This window comes from Anas platyrhynchos, chromosome 7 (genome assembly GCF_047663525.1).
Source record: "Anas platyrhynchos isolate ZD024472 breed Pekin duck chromosome 7, IASCAAS_PekinDuck_T2T, whole genome shotgun sequence".
Taxonomy (NCBI): Eukaryota; Metazoa; Chordata; class Aves; order Anseriformes; family Anatidae; genus Anas; species Anas platyrhynchos.
The window spans coordinates 5024116-5049294 of record NC_092593.1 but is presented as its reverse complement, the minus strand read 5'-3'; the positions used below and the strand labels follow the sequence as shown (position 1 = coordinate 5049294).

Below are 25179 nucleotides of genomic sequence, written 5' to 3'. Positions count from 1 at the left end.
CAAAACAATGGATTTTTCCATTGTAAAAGCCAGTGTTTTACTCCTATACTGCCTGGAATTAGCAACCCAAAAGTTATAAAAGAGGTAGTATCACTGTTTCTTCCCCTCCCATTTAGATGGATTAAAGAAGTATGTTTGGAAGTGAGACCAAAAAATTTTTTTTTGGTTCAGGTTCCTTGATTTTGTCACTGGACATTCATAGCAACTTCTTTGGCTTGCATTCCATATAAATCTAATTTCATTCAAGAGCCAGGACTTTTTCGGCACTGCTCCTGTGAAACTTGGACACAACAATTTGAAAATATGTCCAGACCAAAACAGATCAAGGCGTCACACATGACTGATTCGGCAGAGCATGCTCAAAGACAAGACGGATGTCTCCGTGCAGCAAACAATTCTCTAGGGTAGGGAAAGCGCTCTCAAATCCAGTCACCCCAGAATAAACACTAAGTTAGACACAGCCTAAATGTGCCTTCCAGCACAGGCTTCCACTACTGACTAGATGAGAGCCCCAAGCCAGGCTGCAGATCCAGCCATGCCATTGCTTTTATATCTCTTTTCAGCCTGCTAGCAAGCATTTGAAATCATTAAAGCAGTGTTGGGGTACACCCTGCAAGGGGGAAGGAGAACAAGGGAAAAAAAATAAAATGAAAAAAACACTTGTTATAATAATTCTGTGAATATGTTTCATTGGTATTGCAACTCATTTTATTAATTTTCCATGAGTGTTTGTAAGTGTGATAGTTTGCTCACCAGTGTTGGCAGAAACTGGGAGTCCTGGAAGGATCCATTGGAAATATTTGCTGCTTGCATCTCTTTGACTTTCTTCTTCCTTTTGAAAGTTTCAGTTATCTAGTAAAAGACCAGAAACCATAGTATGCAACTTTTCTGATGACTCTCCTACAGTCCTACAGCTGAAGGGCAGCTAGAGGTATAAATATTCTATAAAAACTACATGGGATTTACAAGTACTTAAAGGTTATTCAAATAAACTTCAAGTAATATGTTAATAAAGCGTATTCCTTTAGGACAATTAACAAAAATATTAATTTGTTAGGCAGCTTACTATTTAAAGTAATAAAATTTTAAAGTGTTGATTTACTGTTAATCAAACTTAGGGAAGAAAAGGATATTATAATTTTAATATTACTATTTTGTCCTAAAACAACCAAGAAGGTTGGCTTTTGGACCTTCCCCTGCCCCCAAAACAAAGGCAAACTTTTCATTGGTACTAATTTTTATTAAAATAGTGTCTTGATATCAAGAAGGGTTTACTCAGTTATTTGTCAGGACAATGACACAAATTAAAATGGATCTTAATGAAGATTACTTCTTTTTTTATTTTATTTTTTTTTTACTATTCATCTTAACTGGTGCCAATGTCTTCTGCAGAATATTTTATATTTTAGAGTATATATGGAATGTGCATTGATGAACAATTTTAGACAGGTCTAATTCAGCTTTCCCTGCTTTCATTATGACCCATCTCAGATGTTTATGTACTGTAGCTACTGGGGCATGTGGTGCCCAAAGTAGATTTAAACTAAGTTGGTATTGGAAGCAGTGTAAAATGGGCCGTGCTATGGCTCCTGTGGCCATGGCTATGCTCCTCTGATGCTTGAACCAGTTTGTTTCAAGTTAACTCAGATATCCTTTCACTGCCATTTGCAATGTAGAACAATTCTTAGACAGGAATCCATGCAATTTCATCGCATCATTCCTTTTTTCCTTCCTTTACCACCCTGATCCCCCTCAGTACATTTTTCCCCCCACCCCAGCCTTCCTACTTCTGGCACATATACGTCCACAGGTGTTATTAAGTGTAGGGTAGCATGTGGTGTCCATGCTTCAGTGCTATCGCAGAGGAAGGACTTCCTACAGGAAAAAAATGATCACTTTCAGTATTTTGCAGGCTGCCCATCTAAGCCCATCATTGCCTGGCATCTACACACTAAGGGCAAGGATCCAGCGAACTTGTGAGTGGGCACCATGCCATGTGAACAGATGGGCATGGAAGTAGGCAGCCAGTAGACCATGTATGTGCATCAACTGTGGGTGTTGAGGGCAAGATTCCCAGTGGAGAATGTCCAAACAGCTGTCTGGCCTGAGCCAACATGCCTACGACCAAGCAAAAGTGCCATCCCTAAATCCTGCTGAGTTGGATTAACCTTCAAAAATAAAAATTGCTTCTGCAGTAGCATAAGGTGAGTTTTTGGCTTGTTTAAATCTGAGAGAAAGAATTAGGCAGGCAGGATAAAGACAAGCACTAAAGTAGAGCCTACTAGCCAGGACTGTGCATTTGTCTAGGAATATTAACCGAATTTTATACAAAGGCATTCATATGGAATATAGTAACTGATGACTTACAGGAGTGTGACATCAATGTTAATTATGCTCTTTCTGTTGAGATGGTCCTTTCAGGAGAGACTGAGCTTTTGAGTGCATTTTGTTTGTAATGTATGTGCTGGATGTGATTTTGTAAAAGCAATTCTTCTGGTTGTTTTTGCACACTTACATTAGCAAGCTGTAATGATTTTTTGCTTGCACCTCTGCCCTGAGAATACTATTCTGGGGTGCAGTTTCAGGTCAGAGTTGTTGACACAGTTGCCGTCTTAGCCAAGTTCCCACATTTGCTGTCTTTATTTTTTTAAGATCTAAAGGGGATGTGAAAAGATAATCTATCATTTTTCTCTGCCTGTATTAACTTTGACTTTTACCTTTTATGGACATAACATCAAAGAACACATTTTTGCAGATGCAAATGTCAGAGGCAAAGAACACTGAAATACTGATGTCTATTGCATTTTTGCTCCTGCTGTTTTCACTCCTTATTTCCTCTATCATCTGTAATTTTAGCAAAGCACCTGCAGTAGTTAAGATTAATATATTCTAATAAAATGGAGGACCAAAAGTAACAACTACATTATGAATAGAAAAATATGAATAGGAAACTTATCAATATATTTCATAATATATATTTTTGTGTGTGGCTGGATGAATGCTGTCACAGTGTGCACGTTGCTGTATTTGTTACATATTATAGGCTGTAACAGAAAAGGCTAGTGCAAATGTATAAAAAGCTTTGCTTTTAAATGCTCTTTTCTTGAATCAATGACTATTGTATTTAATACAATTAAAGCATATTGAAGCTTTGATGCCAGGTTCCAGTCTGATTTCCAGTAGGAAAACCTTAGGATTAGATGCACTGCAGCTGTTGGTCCCTTTGTCAGGCTTTGATCCCCAGGTACACGAATCTGAGCAATCTGCAGTCAAGTTTAGAGCAGCCTTAGGATTTCTTTGACTTATATGGGTGGTAAGAACCTTTTGTAGCTGTCTCCTCTTCCAGATATGATTTTGGCAGATCTCCTACTCCTGAAAAGGCTACAAATGAAGCCAACGACATCAGCTGGGACTCCCTCAAAGCAAGGATCAATTGGACAAATTTCAAAGTCCATTTGAGTAGCTAGAGAGGAACAAAAGGGCTCCCACTTTAGGGAAAATCTGCTCCTAGGAGACGGCAAGCCATTAATGGAGAAAAATACCTAGTGCCTCCTGCAGGCTCACCCTTGGAGTTAAAATATCAGCCCTAATGGGGTGCCCCAAATTTGGAGTATTCCTCCAGAAATTTGGGGAAAGTAGGTGATATAGCTTCAAACAGACCATGCTTTGTAACCAAAAATCATAATTTATTCTCTGATCACGAAGTTCATCCTAACACCAGCTGAAATTTAAACCAGAATCTGAATAACAATTTTTCTCTTATTTCATGAATGAAGCCTCTGAATAAATTGAGATGTTTCCCCACAAAAAGCACTGTGGCACTTGTCTACAGTGACTTCTGAAGCCAGAGAGCACTCCCACGTGATTAAATTGCCTTGATATAAAATACCTACCTTCACAGGCTGCAGTAGGAAGGAGGACCCTCACGCTGTGGGAAAGGTCTATAGGATTCTGATTTATAAGAGAGCAAGAGGTCAAGGGAAGCAAAACCATTATCATTATTTTCACGGACTCTGGAGATCTGAACTGAATATAGAGGGCAGTGTGCTCAAAGGGAGACATGCAGAGGGAACGCAACACAATCCTGCTTTTTCTTTTTCATTTTTTTTTTTCCCCACTGACTTCAGTCTGCAGATTCTGCTGAGAGCATGTCATATGTAACAAACTCAAGCCTGTAAGGACTGTGAAGTGGTTTTCTTATTAAATGATGCATAGAGAGATTATCTGGTCTGTAGCCAGCGCACAAAGGCTCCATCCATGCAAGTTCCTATTTCTGAGGAAAGCATTCGGTCACCTGCGTAGTAATGAGATTTCGGGGACTTGGGGGTGGGGAGGGAGAGGAAAGAAGGCTGGTGGGGACAGGACTGAAACTGCACTTTATGCCTCTATCTCCCTGCAAGCCTCATTTTAAAAAAAAAAAAAAAAAAAAAAAAAAAGCAGAGCATGCTAACATCGTGTTATACTGCCTTGTAGTCTCAACTACTTCTGAAGAAATCTCTTTGGACAAGTAAGAAGAAAAACTCCTACAGTGGCTCTAAAGTCAGCCTCTGGCGGACAGTGGTGGGAGGGCTCTGGAGCAAGCGAGGAGCACCGGTGGCCGCAGCTGTAGGCAAGGAGCTCCTGGAACACAGGGAGCTTCCCCTGAGTCTGAATGGAGTCTTCCACAGAACTACTGCGTGGCTGCAAGGCACTGAGAGCTGGGTGGGAAGGGGACTGTCCCCGCTGCTTCCTGACTGCCTCCTTTTCTTGAGGATGGGCCAAAAACTCTAGCCTGCTGAGATGACAAAGGAGCATCTCTGAGTGGGAAGCCTCATGGGGTTTTCTCAATGCCTTTCAGAGCATAAGAGAAACTTTACCATATCAGAGTTGTTTCCAAATAATTTGTGTAGATAGTGATGGAGTTGCCATACTGCTTAAGACTGGCTCTTTAAAGCAAATTGCTTGGAGCACAGCAGTGAGTGAAATGTTACAAGGTTTTCCTTTCTGTTGCTATAGTCAAGGTGTCTTTCAAGAGATGAGGCTATTAAGAAATGCTATAATAGATTTTTAAGTTTCTCTATCTAAGCAATTATGAGCTGTCACTGCCATATCAGAGTGACAAGGAATGAAATGACCACAGGCATCACTAAATCAGGTATCACCCCTCCTTCTCTGTTGAGGGAATGGTTTTCACAAAAGTTTATGTGACTAGTTTGTACTTTTATTGCAAACTTTCAAGCTGCCACCAGTAAGTTCGATCCTATAAAGAATTGAGTGTTCTGGCCCTGATCCAGAGAAACACTTAAGTGCATTGGAGAGTGCTTTGCTGGATTAAGTCCAGAGCTGAGCAACATGCAGGAGCAAGTTCTTGACAGTAGGGGCTTTCTCTCTTTTTTGGGGTATTTGTAAAAGTATCTCCATAGTGGGTGATTGCAGTGTGGGTAGGATGAAACAAAACAATAGTTAGACCCCTAAGAAGAAAGGTCAAAGTGGTGATTTTTTGGTAGAGTTCTGACAAAGACTTCCATGAGAACCTTCTTCTTGGTGGAGAAGTAGGGCAGCTAATGGAGACAACCACATGTCAACCCAGAGTTCCTCATCCAAAGCAGAGCTCTGCTGCACCAGGTGACTGAGAAAACTACAGTTTTCTGAGTTGACAGGTTGATTTGTGGGTATATAATCTATGGCTAATAATTTATTCACTAACCTTGGAAGCCACCTAGGAAGGTCTTACAATTACCTTAATTATTTAGGGATAAAAGTGAACTCAGAGTGATGTTTCAGGAAATAATCCACTGTCTATAGATTGCATGGCAGCAGTCTGCCTGGACCTTTTGAGAAATGTCAGTTGGTTTTGTTAGGTTTGGTTGAAATCAGAAAGAAGTATGCTGCTTCTCAGTGACTAGATGAATTAGGTCAGAAATATGCTTGTAATGGGAAATAAAATCCAAATCAGTCCTCTAAGTCTCTCTTTAAATCAACACCGCACTATTTGAAGGGACTAGAAATGAGTTAGTGGTGACGAATTCCCCAAAAAAGAGGGAGAATTTAAAGAACAAATGGGAACACAGAAATGAAATTGGACATCAGGTTATGGTATATTACTTCATTAATGTTAAAATAGCAGTTGTCAGATGGTTGTCCCTTCTCACTGGAATACCAGGCATATGTAATGGAGGCTTTGCCTTTGTAGGAAGTATGATGACGGATTAATGCTTAGATGCTGGAATAACTCTGGTAGGAGATGGATACCCTTTAGCTAAGTGAAGGGGGGGGCTGCTGAGGCTGAATTTAACAAAACCAGACTTGCCCACAGACTTGCAAGCGCTCGCAGAGTGGATTTTTAATGCTGCAGGTGACATTGTTGCTGACTGAAGAATGTTCATCAAATCAGAAAACTGCTGATAAGCTGCCTTTCCCAAAAAGGGATCTCACGAACTTCTCCTGTAAATCTCTGCCTTTCATCATACCCTGGGAGGTGAGGTAGAGGACTTGTGACACTTGTTATTTACGTTTTGCTTCAGTTTATTAGGGTAATCGAATGGAGATATATAGGGAAAAAAATTGTCAAAACATCTCCTTTATAGTCTACTTATTAAAAACTGCAGGAAAGAATGAAATCAATCCAGGCTTTCCTTTGAATACTTGAGTAACTCAAAAATATACCACTGAAAATTGTTACTTTTTTTTTTTTTTTTTTTTTTTTTTTTTTTCAAAAACAAAGGAAAACTGAAGAGTTATGAAGAAATGTGAGTACTGTTACCCAGGCTCTCTGGCTAAGAACATTTTAAAATTGGAATGAATATTTGCATAAAAGAAGTGATACAGATATCTCATTCAGTAGTATCTGTAAAATATATTTATGAACAAATTTGTGTAAGGCCTGATTTAATTTTATAAAATCCATCTTATTAAAGAATTTTGATTTTTTTTCAAGCCGTTTTGATTCAGTTTTTCAGAACTTTCATTCCTAAACTAAGAGGCTGGTAGAAATGAGTAAGAATTTATTTGATGCTTCCATTAATTCCACTTTTATCCATATATATATATGGATATAATATATATATATATATATTTATTTATTTATTTATTTTTTCAAGAGAGCTTATATAGCTTATGGATTGTGTATGGATTGGCTTATGTAGCTGTGGCATTTGGTTGTTTCAGTAAGAGCTTCAGGACTTTCTTGCATAAAGTTAGAATACTTGCTCCTGGGTTACAAAGGAATTTCTTTCATTTTTGCACTGTAAGGGAAATATTCCCCACTCTAGAAAAATTGCAAAAGTATCACATTAAATGATCAGGTAAGAGGCCTATTCTTATTGTACATATGAAGTTTTCCTTAAAGTTTCTGCTTTGCAGATAGCAAAGAGGTTGGCACATCATGTCATCTATACCTGGAATTTAATCCTTTTTTTTTTTTCCTCTACATTTTTATTTCCTGGAAATCTTTCTATTGTCTTTTTATTATACTACTATGAATAACTAGTGCTACTAAAACAGTGCATTTTACTGTCTCCCTTCTTCACTTGGTCGTGGATGGGTTTAGTGCCTCCGGTATTATTTCTAGCATGTATCAAATGTGAGCATTTCTTTTGCTAATGCTCTGAACGCTGAATCTAAGACCAGACCAAAAGCTCTGATCAGTGCTGTACGCTTCACAAAGATGCACAGGGCCCCCAGTAGATGAGTACAATTCCTGGAGATAGCAACTAAATGTTAAAATAGATGCTGTGGAGTAGTAGTGTGTCTTGTTATTTAATTTGGATGAGTGAAGAATATATTTCAGAAAGCATCATTGGGCAATCTGCTCTGCTGTATGTTAAAGAATAATAAGAGTGGGGGATCTGGGTAAGAAACATTTCCTATGATCTAGACCTGAATAGTTTAGTTATATGTCTTGTGCACCATAGGACTTTGAGTTGTTGGATAGTAAAGATAAAGAAAAAGATAAATTGAATTAATTTATTTTGAATTTATATACATGCCTCTGCTTGCATTAATATTAAGTTCCATCCAAAATCTAAATGGAAAGACTGTAATCTTAGAAGTTCTCTCAATAGCATCAGCAAATCATTCTTGTTTACCCTACATGCTAATAAAACAGGAACATGACACTCCTGAAAACAAGATTGCAAAATACAGAAAATGTGGTCTGACATTTTTTTTCTCCCCAAAGGAGGTACTGCCACTAACTAAAGTATTTCTTATGAAAGCTCGATTGCTTAAGATGCAGAATATTAAGAGAGAAAAACACTTTAGGACACAGCCATGTCACCAGCTGTTACTCACCCTTAATGAAATTGTTAAGTGATATTCTTCATAAATAGGTCAGAGAAACTTTTGAATTGTGAAGAATGTTTTATCTCTTTCTTTGAAATGTTTGTATTAAATTTAGAACTGGTAATTCATTAAGCTCATTAGCTCTGACTAGGAGAGTGGAGCAATATCTAGGATATAGATTTCAAGGCTTAAAAATGTTAGTGCTTACAAATAAACATGAAAGCAATGTGTGGAGAAAAAATATGGGATCATAATATGTTTAACTGTTTTTTGAGCGTGGCCCTCTGGATTAATTAAGAACATTTTCTATATTCAGACAGTTAAATATAAACAGAATACATTATGACTCTCAGTTAACTCTGTTTTAATAGAGAAAAAGAGAATGCATTATGATGAATACAGTGAAAACTAGTCAAAACCATATTTTGTTGTTTGCTTTTTGACCTCAGTTAAAAGATGAGAACATCACTGAATTTTACAGAATCTAGACCCCAAAATATTTTATTCTTGAGTAACACCAAATTTAAACAGTAAAAGTTTTGAAAAAAAAAATACCCACCTTTTTGGTATGCATATATTTTTTGGTATTCTTTCCTGTATATTTGTAAAATGCTGTTCAGTTCTGCAAAACCCTTGATTTGTTATGTATCTTTTATTTAATCTTAATAGAGTTGAGTCACAGGTAACTATCCCAGGTTTTTCTTGGAAAAGAGGGAACTTGAGGAAATCGAGGACTTAGCCCTTGGGAACAGTTATAGAATCAGAACCCAATATTGCTGCAGCCTCCCAGTCATGGAGTGTTTAGAAATAGTCTTTACAGACATCAAAGCATAACAGATATATTTGGTGCTTATCCACGCATTTGTCTCTAGTTTCTTTAGAAACTTGTTTGATGGTCTTGAAGTTATAAGTATCTTTCTCTTTTCTGTAAAATGGGTATAAAAACATCTAACCAGTTACATAGCTGTTGAGATTCTTGATGTATTTTTAAGAAGTCATAATTTCAAAAGATTTTTATCTATTGGTTAAGTTTTAGCTTAATTTGCTAATGTCGCATCAGAAAGAAGCCCATTTAGATCTTTAGGGTTTAGTTGCTGTGTATTTCTGATAGCCAGGGCTTAAGGGAACACAGAAAAGTTTTCACAGAAAAGCAGTACTAAAAGAAGCCAACTTTCCAAAACTGCATCCAGTACATGCACCAGTAATTATATTTGTTGGTCCATCTTCACCCGTATCTATTTGAATCTTCTTGGAAAATAAATCCTTGCTTTCTTAATTTTTATTTATTTATTTATTAGGTAAATCGTCACAGAAGAAATCATTCCCAACATAACTTAACGCTTGCAGACATCATTAGTACACAGGACCACACGGTAAGCAATTGCTCTATCCAACTAATAAATCACTCTTGTTATTTTAAATGTTTTTAATGTAAATGTTACACATGCATTACTAAAGAATAAATACATGAGTCTTTGGATGCCTCAAGATGTTAAGGGATTTGAGGGATTTTGATTAATCAATAAAAAGAAAAAAATTAGAAGATACAAAGCAATTTGTATGGCTTGACTTTGCTGTTAACTTGGTTGTAGTAGATTGATATTTCATCAGTATTAATACTCAGTATAAAGGAATGTGAGCATGTCTTTGTCCGTATGAAGCTGTTTTTAACACTAATATTAAACCTTATAAATAAAAGTGAGCATTACATTTAACACAATATTAATGACACTAAGAATTTAAGGGGAATAGTGTAGAAGGATACTGGTTTATTTATTAGTACTATTAAAATATTCAAATACAGGTTAATCAAAAAAGTACTTATATGAACTTTTCAGGATTACATAGGTTCATAAGCTTGTCATTCCTCTAATTAAGAAAACTATGGAACCTGTATGTGATTTTGTGATAATTATTATTTTTTACATTGTTCCTAATGCTGTTAGTACATGTGAGTGTTGTTTTATTTTACTTAAATAGAAACTCAAATATTTACCTATACATACTTTTTTGTATACATATTTTCTATTACATACATATACATATTTTTTCTAAATTATATATGTATTCCATTTCCTTATTTTTATTCTAATCCTTTCAGGGCAGGGCGTTTGGGGTCATTTTCTTAACCTTCCATATGTAGATAAGGTGCAGGAGGGGCAACAGCTTAACAAATGATGATATTTATTGAGACAGAAACAACGAAGAATATCATTAAGATATATTTGGTAACCTTTTAAATCTAATATCACCCCTTTGCACAAGGATTGAAAGTAGATTCTCAGCTGTCTTGGAAGTATTTCCTACAAAATCGGTACTACAGAAAAGGGGCTATTAACAGATGTTGAACAAGGAAAATATAGCTTCCCAAACAGAGTTTATATAAATATTGGGGCCATCCTTGAAATCTTTTTATTTGTCTTAGTGATAAAGTTGTTTTATAATTCCATATATTCCATATATATAATTCCACTGTATGCTAATTACAGAGAACTCTGCGTACATTATCGAAAATATTAAGACCCTTATTTTCTTAGAGACAGCACCTATGCTAGTTCAATAAAACCAATATATGTAAAGTTACTTTGTTTAACCTGAGAGGTCTCATGAATATCTTGTATTTCTAGCTCCTCAGTTTTGAGCTGTTTAATTTAGAACAAAGGATGGATCTGAGGTACAAAATTTAAAGCAGGATATTTTATATACCCAACATTTGTTACTGGATTTGATATTCTTGAGGAAAATATGACTAAACAGCAACATTTTCATCTGGAAACATATCCAATTTTTAACTTTCCAAAATGTGAGAATAGAGGTAATTCAAATCCAATGTTGAAAATCACATTTGCCTTTAGTTTTGGATTGGTTAAAATAACAGTCTGGGAAGGGTGTTGGTAAACTTTGAAAGGATGAGATTTTTGGGTCTGATTCAGAGAAGCAATCAACAGCTTGAATGGATAGCCAATGCTCCTCCCAATTTCTGTTTCCAGATGGATAGAAATATTAAAAGAATAACCTTTCTCATATGTTATTTGGCATCCCTGGCCCTGGCCAAACACCAGTTTTATGCTATGAAAATGAAGGGTTAGAAAGGAAAGAAAAATTTCCAAAGATGTAAAGTAAGTTTGATTTAAAATAATAAAAAAATAAAAATAAAAATGTAGGTGGAGTTGGGGATTAAGTCTTATTTTAGCTCTAATAATTCACCCATCCATCACTAGATAAATAGTGCCACGACTCTGCACAATAATCCCTATATAGTTCCTGGGTTTTCTATGGCAATGATATGCATGACAGGAATTTGCATGAGATAAGTACAAATTATAGAAAATGCACACACTAATCCCTGTGTGCACATCTGAGAATGTCACCTAAATCATAGTCCACAGACCTCCTCAAAGGTACAAACAGATAAGTACACAGTATATATTTCATTACATTTTACATAGAAGTAACAGACAAAATCTATGGCAATAGTTAAACATATGACACTATTTCATATAACTAAAATAACAGGTATGTTTGATTTAAGAATCCTTATGTTGCATGTCAAAATGTTTTATTGCCATTTAATAGCTTTGCAAATGGCAACAAGTCTATTGAAATTGTTGCAAAATCATATTGTGACAAAATTGATGTGGAATTACTAATGTCCCAGTGAGGTACTGACTCAGCAGTGTTTCAGGGAAAACATGCCCACCCTGAATCATGATTGTTCTTTTTGAAACACTGAGGTGTTTCAAAACATGAGTTCTCTTTTTCCTTTATTGACACAACTGGGACTTCCGTAGGTACTGAGACATGATGATCTAATGCCTGGTCAGTGGGGCTAGTTGAAGACCCCCCTTTTTTCTTTCTTGATACAAATTTACATAGTATCCCCCCAAATCCTATATCACAGCTTCATAAGGAATGTTCTGACAGATCACACAGAACCATGAGTCTGACCCAGCGTCCCTTATTCCTGCCGGCCTAAGAAAAGTCTGTGCAGAACTTCAGAGGGCCATAAATTGAAAAGGAGAAACAAAAACAAAGAGCAAGCCTAGGATTCACTTCTAGTATTCCAAAACTCAAATGTAACATTGATAGCGTACAATCTGGTGCTGCGGCCTCATGTATATCAGCAGAGTCTGTATCCTGTTTTGACACCACAGCAAAGGGGGCAGTTTCAGAAACAGCAGCAGCAGAGTAGGGGATCTACAAAGGTGATATCAGACTGCCAATATTACATACTGCTTTTGTGTAGGTAATAGCTATGGGCTTTGCCTTTCTGGATGTATTTTGGAAAACGTACGTCACAGCTGTGCTTTCCTTTGTTTATAATTCCAGTTTCAGATTGTATGCTGAGAATTGACAAACCACTCAATTTGGTTTTCTGCATTATAGCATGAGATCATTTAGTTCAGCTGGAAACTTGAAGACAAGTTTTCCCTGCACACGGATGCACACACTCCAGTGAAGTGTGACCTTTTAAGGGCTGCAAGGGGTGAGAGCCTCAATACCATAGCTCATCTGAAAGACAGCACCACTTAAAAGCACGATGCCTTCTAGCATCTTGCATGAGCCTTGATTTAGTATTGACTCAAAGCAAAATGTGGCACCTACGAAGGCAATGTGACTTTTCCTGTTATACACAGATTTGGTGTTGCTCTAACATTGGTTACCCCTAACCAGGATTCTCTTTAGACTATAAGGATCAAGAAGTTTTTACAAAAATGCAGCGTGCCCTTCATAGCTATTAAGGAAACATGAACTCCTGCAACTCAATATATGAAATGACATAATTTACTTAAAATACATTTTAAATTAATTTATTTTTTACTTATAGCTAGAAACTTTACTTGCATTAATATAAGTTTCTGCTAACTCAACAAATAGAGTATTATTATGGGCTTTTTTCCAGGTTAATTATGCATACTAATTGACTTTAAATGTTGTTTGCATATTTTCAAAAGAACTGACTGCTACAGAAAAAATAGGTGACTAAACTAAGAATTCATGATAAAATGTCCCCATACTAGATTAGCCAGGTGCAGACTCTTACGTATGTACTGACTAAATGTATACATTTGCCTGAATAAATGATATGTTGGTTTCTTTTCTTGCAGGTAGTGGAGAAAGAAGGATATCTTCTAAAAGCTAAAATAGCAGATGGTGGCAAGAAATTAAGGTACTATATGTGAATGTTACAGAAATTATCCATTGTAAACACATATCCACTAAGCATGTATAGATATGATAGCAGCTTATAGCTTAAATGACACTGTTTCAGTATTATTCCAATGTATGATTAATACTGAAACAAGCTTTTGGAGTTTACAGTCCCAGAAAGCAAGCAACAGCAGCTAACAGGCTGATTGCAGGCAATGAACACGTGTTAATGTTAGCCTCTATATTATATGTTATATGCACATTAGGGACAGCCATAGGGCACCACACAAACTAATACATTTTCCAGTGGGAAAATTTTAGGTCCTGAGTGTGTGCTTGAGGGGTCAAGGATAGGAACCTGCCTTGTGGTGATGCTACAGAGATGCATAGGCAAGATTATCAAAAGCAGTCAGCATTTACTCACTTTTAACACTATTTCTGCTGAAAGCAATGTGAATATTAACTATTTATGGAAGGATTTGCTATCATTTTCTGAGTCTAGGTACCTGTAAAGTGGAAGCAATGATGTGATGGGTACTGTTCATTACCAATGGGAGTGAGAGAATAATGTGAAATATTAAGTGTTCTGCCTGGAGAAATAAATTTTCATACCTATATAGCACTAAACAGTATGGAACCTAGGAAAAATAAGTAAACTGAAAAAATAGTCTGTAACCTAGACCAGCATTTCACTTGAAACTAGAACATCGTCCACACTTGGCTGAATCTTCTATAGCTGGGTACCCTGCAGCTGGCAGTGCATCAGTGACTGGTGTCACTTGGATGTTTGGAAAAGGCATTGAAGCCAGTATTACTCTGTTCCCCTCTTGGAGCACTGGGCAAAGCTTCAGCAGGGTCCGCATAGGCTGGGCATGATCTGTGAATGTGCCTAGACTGGGAAGGGGTTTCATCTTCCTGGCGAGAGCTAGTGCATATGGGGAACTTGAGCGCAAGGCATCCCTATGGCTTTCCCTTGAACACTGTGGGCACAGGGAAGAGGCAGCCTAGCTTGGCTACTTGAGCTTTTAAATAGTACTGAACCGTCTTATATTTTTGAATAGACTGAGAAAATCGTGAGCACCAGTGAAGCTATAATGTGCTGCCATCAGGTGTTCGTTTGACAGAATGCAAATGTACCAGCAGCTCTCGTGTTGGATGCGTTTCAGTATCTGCATGGTCGGATTTCATATTTCAGGAGCTGTCTGACTCTGTTTCAACAATAATTTTAATGTCACAGTAATAGATGGATTCATGCAATGTGCTTGTTGATTCCAGCTGAGTCTTCTCTGAATACTAGTATTTATACAGACCACGCATGGATAGCAGTGCCTTATCTACTTCATGCACGTTTTATCTGGCTCCTTTTTTCACTTACCTAAACTTGCTGTTCATTGACTGGAAGTGACTTCTTGAACAATCTTGCTGCCACATGGCAAAAACTAAAATGTTGTGAATGGACTTTTCTACAGAACTTAAAGGTCACTGCATGTATCCCATGAAATACGGTGTTCCCAACTGTACAGAAACCAATACACTATGGCATGTTTGTTTGTTTGTTTGTTTCTTTTAGATCTAATTAATGACTGTATGGACAATCTTATACAATCTGATTTGATTTCAAAATGTCATTTTTAAAATGTAACAACTGTAGTTTAAAAGGACCAGAGAACATGAGCTTAGAGAAAAAAAATCTTCTTACAGATACTGTGGTGAATTCAGATGCATTTTCTTAGTATTCTCTTAATTTCCTTAACCCTGATGGAATTAAAGTATTCATCCCTTAAGATTCAGAATGAAGCTTAGATAAAAAATCTTACCTAACAATTTTTTAAAAAATAATAATAATAAAATAAAATACTTTGTAAGATTATGTAGAAGGAGTGTTTGCTCCTGTAAGATCAAGGTCAAGGACCTTTTCCAATGCAACTGGGGGTAATAAGAAAGGGAGGTGCTGATGGGAACTGAGTCTGAAGAGGGCATATTTATTCCAACAATGTTATCTGGTTGAGTACTTTTAAGTTAAAAGACAATGAGTGGGGGGGAGGAGAAGAAAAGAAAAAAAAAAAAAAAAAGGTCATTTATTCATTTGTACTAATTGATCAGGGAAGAAATTGCATCTTGGAGTGTTGATTCAAGCAGGTTTCCCAAGTGAGGATCTTGGGATTATTATGATAAAAGAAAGAAGAACAATAAACAAAATGCTGGAACAAGAAAGTCACGCTGATTGAGGGGTCATCAAACTACAGGTGGTGCCACTTGCAGGAAGATCTAGGTGGAGCCCATAGCCAACAAGATGTGAACCAAGAGGCCCCAGCCTGGGAGGGTACAAGAAAATGCAGAGCTCTGTAAACCCACAGGAGTGTATAGGAAAAGGGAGAACAGAAGGAAAAAAAAAAAAAAAAGGTGGGGATAGGTAGATGCAGTGATCCTTGTGGTTCCGTTCCAACTTGAGATGTTCTATGATGCAACATACAATTCTAGGGAAGGAAAATAAAATAAAATAAAAGGGCTGGTTGCATGTCAAACATGTCCTGCCAGTATGCTTCTTTGGCCAAGCTCTGTGGCTGATCATCATTGTCTGTCTGACCTTCTTATATTTTCTCATTAAATGTTTTCTCAACTCACTCTTCCATGTGTATGCGTGCAGAAGGACTATGTGCCAGCTCCTGGCATGACCCGTGTGTGTGTGAGAGAGTGAAATGGGTGCCAGCTGCTGGAGCCAGTGGGGTCCCAATGTCAGTAGCTGGAGGGGCAGTAGCTATTTGGATCTGAAGGGGTCCTACAGACTTTGAGCCCGGGGCACCAGCTGCTGGTGGGGACTGGTGTGAATGAAGTAGGTGCCAGATACTGGTGCCAGGCCAGGGTGTGGATTTCTGAGGGGCATGTGCCAGACACTGGAGCCAGTGGGGTCCTAAGAACTGCCTGCGCTGGGGCATGAGGAGGATGGGGGGATCCATGTTAGGGGCGCAGGGGGACTTGTGAATGCAGTGTGCATAAGGGAAGACAAGCCTGTGATCGCTGCGTCTGCAGCAAACTTCAGGCTGGGCCAGCATGCAAGTGGGAGGCCTGTGAGGTGGGTACAGAGCCCTTGGCTGTGCCATCGTGTGTGGCTGCATGTCAGTGTCCTGGCTCTATCTGTGCGTCTCAGAGATAGATACATGCTCAGCCCCAATACTTGTGCCTGCAAAGGGGAAAGCAGCAGCCACATCCCCTTACCCAGGAGGTAGAAGCCCCGGGTCCCAGCCACATGGCTGGGGCATAGCGGGAGCAGGGCTGGGTCAGAGCAGCTGGAGGCAGGGGCTGCGCTCTGCTCCTCACTTAGCATGCCTACCACTGACTTTTTAGTTCTTTATTGTTAACTCCTTGTTTCAAAACCATACATAGAGCCGTGTTGTTCTTGAATGGGATCTAGGTTGACGTGAAATCTTTTAATGTTTTGGCAAACTTCCCAGCTTGATCAGAAACTTAAATCTTTAAGAAGTTTGCATGCAAGTCTGGGGCCTCAAAACAGTTGTTGGTTTTTATTTCTCAGCTAGAAAAACCTGCCCCACAAATAGCTGGAGCAAGCAGTGTTCTGTCTAGTAGAAGGAGTGGTGACCTTGAAACCTTCCTCTCCATAACCTAAGTTAAGCATTTGGTGTAAGTTGGGTACTGAATCTAAGCTCTGTACTAAGGATTTTAAATCCTTCAGTAATCCATATTTATCCAGGATATCCAACTCATATGAAAATCTGTATAAAGCAGCACATGGCATGCTTGGCCACTTAGGCCTCTGTCAGTGAAGAGACCTTGGGGTGGGGATTAAAGAACCGAGGCTGTGCTTACCAATAGGCAGCTGGTACTCACCAACTCGATGGTGATCATAGCTATAGCACTCATTTCACAAGGATACTGTGAAAACCAATTAGCTGAAGTTGCATTGTTCTCAGTTCCAACATGCACAATCCTTAGATACAAACATAGTTCACCTTAGCTAAGGATACAGCTTTATAGTTACAGTAAATTTAGCTGAAAATTTCAGTGACTGAAAAACAGTGGGGGAGTTTTCCCAGTTCTGGTCAAACACTTTTCTAAAATTATACTCTTTGCCTCTTTCGCTCTGTCTCTTTATTTTTGTCTCCATTAACATAGCATTAAAACTGCTATCCTATTTTCTTCAAACTCATTTATTTCTTTCACTTAGGTGTTTTTTGTTTTTGTTTTTCCCTACTGTTGCCACTTGTCGGCTGTATTTTAAGGGATGATTTTAGTGTGCTCACGCTGAGGTGAGCACAAGTTCTTCTGCTAATGTCAGTGTTATCAGGACTTCATCTGTAGCATTGGTTATGCTTCTTCGTGTTAAACAGGAAGGTCATTAAAAGACAAGTAGCCTAATATTATGCCTGATGTGCGGTTTGATGGGATATTGAGTTCAGTGGAGCTTTGAGGTGGATCTGGAAGTGAGCATCCCAAATAAGACTGGCAGGCTTTTAAACTTAAAGCCAGGTTTTGCTAGAATTAAAAATGAATGTGTTTGAGTTGCTTAGGGATACTTATATAGTGAAAGCTCGAAGAGTTAGGAAAGAGAAGAATGAGGAAAAAGGGTTTCTAACAGCTCCATGCGCCCACGGTGTCCTTATAGGCAGCTCCCTCCTTTTAAGGAACCACAACTTATGTGTGAAGCAGCCTGTTTGTTACACACATGCTCAGGTCTGTTCCAAAATGTTCAGATTTGTGATTTGCATTTACATAAAGAAATTAAACTGGGGTTATGAATATTTTTGTAACTATCAAATGCTATGATCCCAAAATCAGTCAAATATTTTTAGATGAAAGTATCAATTTTTTTCTTTTCTGTTAGACCAGATCCATTTGTTTATGTGGTGATTCGAAACACCACGTTATGTGTAATATCTATAATATCATTTCCTTCTGATTGTTGATTGTTATGTTCTTCTGTGCAGGAGCACACTGTTTCACATATCTGTGTGTATTTTGGTTTCTTCTCCCTGGCCCCTGCAGTTTGCCAGTGCTTTAAGGTTATACTGTGAACTTCTGATGTTTTATGAAAACTTAACCCTCTCTGAAATTTTATTCTTCTCTTTTTCTCTCCTGTATTTTTGTTGTTGTTGCTCTGAGAAAGGAGAAGCTATTTGGGAACTTCCAGAATAGACCCTTTTTTGAGCTCTCTGTAGTCAGATTGAAATTATATTATCTTTAGTTTTTCCTTCTTGGTTCCATTTTAAATACTAGTTACCAGAAGGGTAGTAGCTATTGGAGTACTCTAAGCATATGTGAACATTAAGCATGTGTGAATAATCCCACTGTTTTGCTGTAGTTAAGGCATCTTGGTGGAAAAGGAGAACAGAGAGTCTTTAAAATAGGAATGAGGGGAAAGAAGGCCTTCAAGCTTTGTTCTCAGGTCACATTCACACCATAATTAGGATAGTGTAACTCCATCAATATTGGTGGAAAATTGTTGCCAATACTGAGTTTAGATCACTTGTGTTTCTGACGTGAAATAGTTAAAAACTAGTCTACACATGGAATATCTTCTATCTTGCTAATGTATATATTTATTTTTTTTTTAAAGGAAAAACTGGTCCACGTCCTGGATTGTCCTTACTGCTCGGAAAATGGAATTCTACAAAGAATCCAAACAGCCGGCACTGGCCAACCTGGTAAGCAATCAACAATCCAATACAGTCAGCTTCTTTGCAACTTTTACTTCAGTATAAAAACTTTGCTGTTAAAATAAGGCAAGTTCCAGCTGAGCTGGCAACCTTCAAAGACTGGAAAGCAACTAAAGGAAAATGCCTTGATAAACTTTTAATCAGATGTAGGGTATGAGAAGAAATAGGACTTAGAATGTCCTTTATTAAGAGGTGCATTTTGAGAATAATTGCAAAGTGAGACAAATGGTGAGTGACTATCCAGTAATGCAAAGGTAACACTTTAAATTAAGGTGCCATTTATAAATGCTTTATTCTTATTTATGAAAATGATCACTAAATGCAGCTACTTCCTCAAATAATGTATTATAAAGTATGTTATAAAATGCATTAGTAATAAATGCTTAACAGATGATGCGATGAGAATCTGTTGCAAAGGATATTGTGAGATGTAAATTGTATTAAACCATGTATGTGCATCTTTAATACATGAATTTAAGTTGTTATCTACCATCCTATAAAGTGGCTTATACATTAATAAATAATAATAAATTATTTATAAATGGCACCTTAATATAGGGTGTTACCAAAGCAGAAAACACTGTAAGTTAGCAAAGTGATTTTTTATCGTAGTATAAATGTGACATCTACCATACCCCGCTAACCTTCCTGAATATTTCTATGACTCCATCTAATGCAGCTAATGCAATTTCTGTAGCCTGTAGTTACTACAAAGTGAAATTTGCAGTACCTCTTTATTGTGCCCCAAGGAAACACCACTGATCTTAGTCTTCGGAGATGTGACAGCTACATTGCGCAAGCAATAATGGCATGTATCCCTTCAGTGCTAGTTACTGCAGAGTTTGAGCCTATGAACCTGAATGTGGGCAACAAAAGGGGATTTTGGTAAATGTATGACACTGTGGGCAGCAAAGGGACAGGTTTGACAAAGCCCTATTGTGAAAGGCTCTCAAGGCCTGATCAAACCTGCCATATCTCATTGGAGTGATGGGTGGCCACAAAGGTGCTCTCTTTGGCAGAAGTCACAAACAATAAGCTATTTTTTTCCATGGCAGGTGATACCCCCCCCCCCATTTTTTTTTGTATATGTTCTTGATAAACCAATATTGCTTGCTATAAAATCAGCTTTAAAGAGCACCTTTGCATACCTTACTTTTTTTGGAAAGGTGAGGGTTGTAGCAAAGATGAAGGATGAAACAATAAAAATAAGTAAAAGATGAAATCTGACACTTTCTGCTTGTGTTGTTGCCAGTACAGCTGGAAAATATTTTTCTGAAGCCATTAAAACAGTATAACATGAATTAATATTTTTTTTCAAAATCTGGTAGCTGTCTTGTGCTTCTGTCTGCTGGATGGGTGTTGCTGTCATTGAACCAATGTATTTCGGAAATTAATGCATGTTATGCTCAAGTTGCATTCAAGTAACAAACTCCAGAATATGTTCCTCCTCTGGGCAATGCAAGTTGGAAGCTGCCAAAGGGGCAATTTTGAGGAAATGTTCTTGTCTTTTCAGAAGGCATATAAAAGCAAAGAGCCTAATATAATGACAGAGGAGAAATCATTATGGTCAAGTTAGACGGAGGAGGAGGAGAGCTCTTGCAAAATGTCTTTGGTACTCATCTGAAGGATATGATGCAATGCAGTTGTGAGCCACTTGGCTCTAATTCATCCAGTGTGGACACGGGCTGCTTAGCCCAGCTCTAGAAGCACCTTGCATATTCAGGTTTTCAACACCAGTAAAAATGTACACTACTTTAACTGGGACAAAAACCTTAGCTAATTGAGGAGGACTGCCTGATTGCACGGTTTCCTCTGGTTGCTACTACCTTTTAATCTCTCCCTCTCTCTCTGCGAGCCCTCACCTACATTCTAGCAGATAAATGTACTGGTGGAAATTCAACACACAGGAGGCTTGATTCTGTTCTGGGACTCCTCCACATGTGTAAAATTCTCAGTAGCTGTTTAAGGGTTTAGATACTGAAGTAGACCTGCCTGAACTATTCCAATTCTAAAGATCTCAATTGTTTAACTCAAAAAATTAAGATGTGTTGCAAGAAAGGATATTCTGGTAAGTTAGTCCCTTTGCCTGAAGTCTCACTTCATCACTCTATCACCTGTGCCCATAATTGGTGAGATCACTGCCTCTTAGCCCTACTTTTCTATATTTTTATTTATTTATAATTTTTCTTAGAAAAGACTAATTCATATAAATGATAAACAAACCCGTTAGTATAGTGGCAATGCATCCTGTAGCCTTTCTGGCTTGACCCATGTCTCTTTCTGCCACTCTCGCTATCCCAGTTCTAACACCTACACATTTTAGTGTGAGTTTCTTCTGATCAGACGAGACACCAAACTCCAAACCTCTCCTATGGGTACAGTTTAGTGTTAGGAAGAACACAGACATATATTAATCCTATTTTTTGTTCATTGTTCAAAGCTTTTATTTCTAATTCCATGCTAGATCTGAGCACTGGGGATGTGAACTCATTGTTCACTAGGTGAGTCAAATTAAATTTTCTGTCTATTGCATATAACTTATATGCAATGGTAAATAAAATATGAAAAACTTGAAGAAAAAACAGTAGCTAACTATTCGAAATCTCAGAACCCTATTTCCTAAACTGAATTTTCACACAGTTATGTAAAAATATATATAAATATAAAAGCTAAACTGGCATGTTGATCTCATCTGATAAAGCAAATGCAATGTTTATTTCCTTTGTAAACCATTTAACCAGATATAATGTTGATAGTGGAAGGGAAATAATACAAAAAGGCTTCATTAGAAATCATTTATTTACTGATTTTTCTTTTAGTTTGTTTTGGAAGAAGGGGAACTCAACCATTAATTAATGTAATAGAGGCAATGTTCATTCACTATAGTATGAATTATAACAAAGCATTTTTATTGTTAGCAGGAAAATGATGTGACTTAACAAAAAGATTAATGATCCTTTGTATTATAAAGATATTAATTCATTAATAATTAATTATTAAATGCTGTACATGAAGTGAAAATTTTAAAAAAAGACAGAATCATTATAAGAGGAAAGATATCTCACAATAAAGGCAATGAGAGGAAAATGAAAGCACATTCTAATTATACCTCTTCTGATGACAGGATAACATTTAGAGGTGACTTAAAATTATATTTACCCAAATCCCTCATAATATTTATACTCAAAGAACTAGTCTATCTGAAAACAGTTTTTGCTGTTCCTTTGTAGAACTGTAGATACCAGACTTTCTCTAACAACAACTTCCCTATTGAATTGCTCAGAAAAGACTGGGATCCGTAGCTTTCTTGTGAAGGTAGTGCTAATATCTGGTTTCATTATGAGTAATAGAGATAATGATCATTAATGCATGTAGAGGAAAGTCTCAGAATATGTGCTTGTTTACAAATATTGCTGAAAATCAAGTTTGGATCCCACATAGCTAAATTAGTATCTTTTTGCTCCTGCCTTGATCATTTGTGGTCATGCTTTTGATGCATTTTTAGTGCTCGTAAGAATGTAACTTGCCTTTTATTTTAAATTAGGGACACTGTGATCTAAACAGATCACAGCCCCACTCTTTCTTACCAGCATTAAATTCTATTACCAGTTGGCCTTTCTGACCAAGAAAAACTAGTCTGTTTATTCCCTGAGATAGTTTATTCAACAGAGGTTATTTTAACCTCAGGTTATTAGCCCATCTGCAAAGTAATTTAGTGAGTGAAAATGCTGCTGAAATCCATATTCATGTTGTGGAAGATTTCATTGCAGCAGACACTTGTATCAATTTACAGCATAACCCCCTCCAACAACACTGATATAACATAATTGCTCTGACTGCAAAACACAAAGCAAGGACGCAGAGTGCTCAGGCTTTCATGCTAACCTTAGCTTCCTCTCCTGCAGTATCTCTGGGTAAAGTAAACAATAAGTAGCAGGACTGTGTTGAAGCCAGAACGAATTTCTAGGTGTTTTTCCTCGGTTCCCTATGGATTTAAGCAGGGGTCATTAGACCCCATTGCACAGAGCTCCCTGAGTGCTGAGGAAGGGTACCATACTCAACCAGCGCTGAAGGATCTGGATGGTTTTGTATGCAGTTTTCATCAGAGGCTTTATATACTACATCATACCCCTGAGCCTCATGAGGTGTTCACAGACACCTCCCATCTTATTCTGGGCAGAATTGCTGATTTCACCAAAAAAGAAGTTTTTGAGTTGTTTGCACGTAGCAGAGGTGGGTTTATCTTTCCAAGACCTTGAGGTTGCATCCCATCCTTTCTGGAAAAGGAGGTGCACATCCTTACCCTTTTCTTCTGCTTATTGCAGAATCTGAGCAGCAAACCAGCTCCAGATTACAACAGGAAATCAAACTGTGTGTGCACCTGAGTGCACAGACTCCAACTTCTACAGCTACCTGCAGTTTTATACAATCATGCAAATTAAAGATGTTAAAGTCCTCTACAATTTACCATTCCACCTTCTGCAAAACTTTCAATGGTGGATGTGCTTTCCATGGCTTTTCTCATGTCAGTGTGAAATGCCTTAGCAGTTTTCCAGAAGAAGACACTCCGTACCCAGTATGCTTCCCTATCAAGAAACTATTTCCAGGTTCTTTGTCTATGTTTTTTCATCCTCTTTTCATCTCATTATGTGTTTCCAAAATGCCTCCACTTTTTCTGTTGATTGAGTAAAGCTGCCTTCTTTATGTTCAAGTATCTGCAGACTCAACCTTACCATCCTTTTATCATCCTTTTTTTTTTAAAAAAAAAAAAACAAAAAAAAAAAACAAAAAACAAAAAAAAAAAAAACAACTTGTCCACTTTTGCCTTCCAAATAGTAACTCGTTAAATTTCATAACACCTTTGTAAAATCAAGTATCAATACTGCAGCTTTGATCTGTTGTTAGAATTCAGAAAGATTAAGCTCTTGTCAGAGACCAGACAGGAAGTCTAAGGCAGAGCTGGGGGAAAAAAAATCCAAACCCTTCTCTTCCAGTGGTTTAGCCACAAGAGCATCTTTCTGCTTTGAATAACATTTTTGTATTAAAAAAAAATAATGAAAAGGAACAGAAACACGCTGGACTGTCAGTTTGAGAAGAACTGAACCATGGTAGTTTTATGGTTTGGCAAATGGAGGCCATAATTACAACTCCAGTACTGAAAGATGCCAGAAACTATGGCTGCAAATTACTTGACCAGGATTTCTTACTCTGCTTCTTTTATCCTAAATAGATCCTTTTCTATCCAAAAGCACCCTGGAGAGCACACACTTTTTTTGTCCTTTAATAACAACATCAGAGAAATTCAGTGAGCAATCTTTGGAAAGCTGATTATTTGTTTAATGATGCACTGGCCACTGTCATTTCTATTAAGTCACCTATATATATATATATATTTTTTTTTTAAGGTAAAATGTCTTAAGAACAATGGAGAAAAAAAAAAAAAGATGCATCAAGCTGATTAATTACCTTGTGTTGATATTACTCCAAATTTTACTAAAAGGGACTTATTAGTGCTTTACACTGTTAATGGAAGTATTTTTATTATTCTTTGAGATGTGCAGCAACCTAGTCTATGAAGGCTACTTCAGACTACAAGGGCTTTGCCAAAACTGCTGCACAGGCAAAGTCCCTGGAGAAGGAGCTTAGATGGCAATTGAAGATTATTGTGCTTTACACCACCTCCCAGGAACGTAAATGGTACAGGCAAAAAAATCTGCTCTTTGAATTGTTTGCATCCATACGGAGGATCTGGGGAGACAGAGCAATGTCACTCAGGGATGCGTGGACTGACATCGCGAAGTAGCAAACTATGTGGAGCTAGCCTTAAGTGTTGAGCGCTTTCTGGGTGTCACACATGCCCTCAAAGCTTTCTATTTTTTGAGTTTTTTTAGAGCTGGAAATGATGGTACGTGTGGAGAAAGGAGATAGCTTGGCTTACAGATACGATGATGTAGATTCTCGTCTAGTTTCTGTCATTTCCAGCTGCATCAATTTCAATTTGCAGTTGGAAAACCCACAAAACATTATCTTGAAACACAGTGGCTTTTCACGAGGTTTTGCAAAGTAAGCAATTAAAAAATTCTGGTCAACGTGT

At 37.6% G+C, this 25179-nt stretch overlaps 1 protein-coding gene across 4 annotated transcripts in view; it reads left to right on the top strand.

Moving 5' to 3' along the window:
- ARHGAP15 (Rho GTPase activating protein 15) overlaps nucleotides 1–25179 on the top strand; it is a 332166-nt gene that overhangs the window by 38856 nt on the left and 268131 nt on the right. For all 4 annotated transcript variants that reach the window (XM_038182038.2, XM_072040669.1, XM_038182039.2 and 1 more), the window contains 3 exons: nucleotides 9561–9635; nucleotides 13371–13432; nucleotides 18986–19073. In XM_038182038.2, the coding sequence (XP_038037966.1) occupies nucleotides 9561–9635; nucleotides 13371–13432; nucleotides 18986–19073 (225 nt within the window). The remainder of the gene's footprint in view (nucleotides 1–9560; nucleotides 9636–13370; nucleotides 13433–18985; nucleotides 19074–25179) is intronic.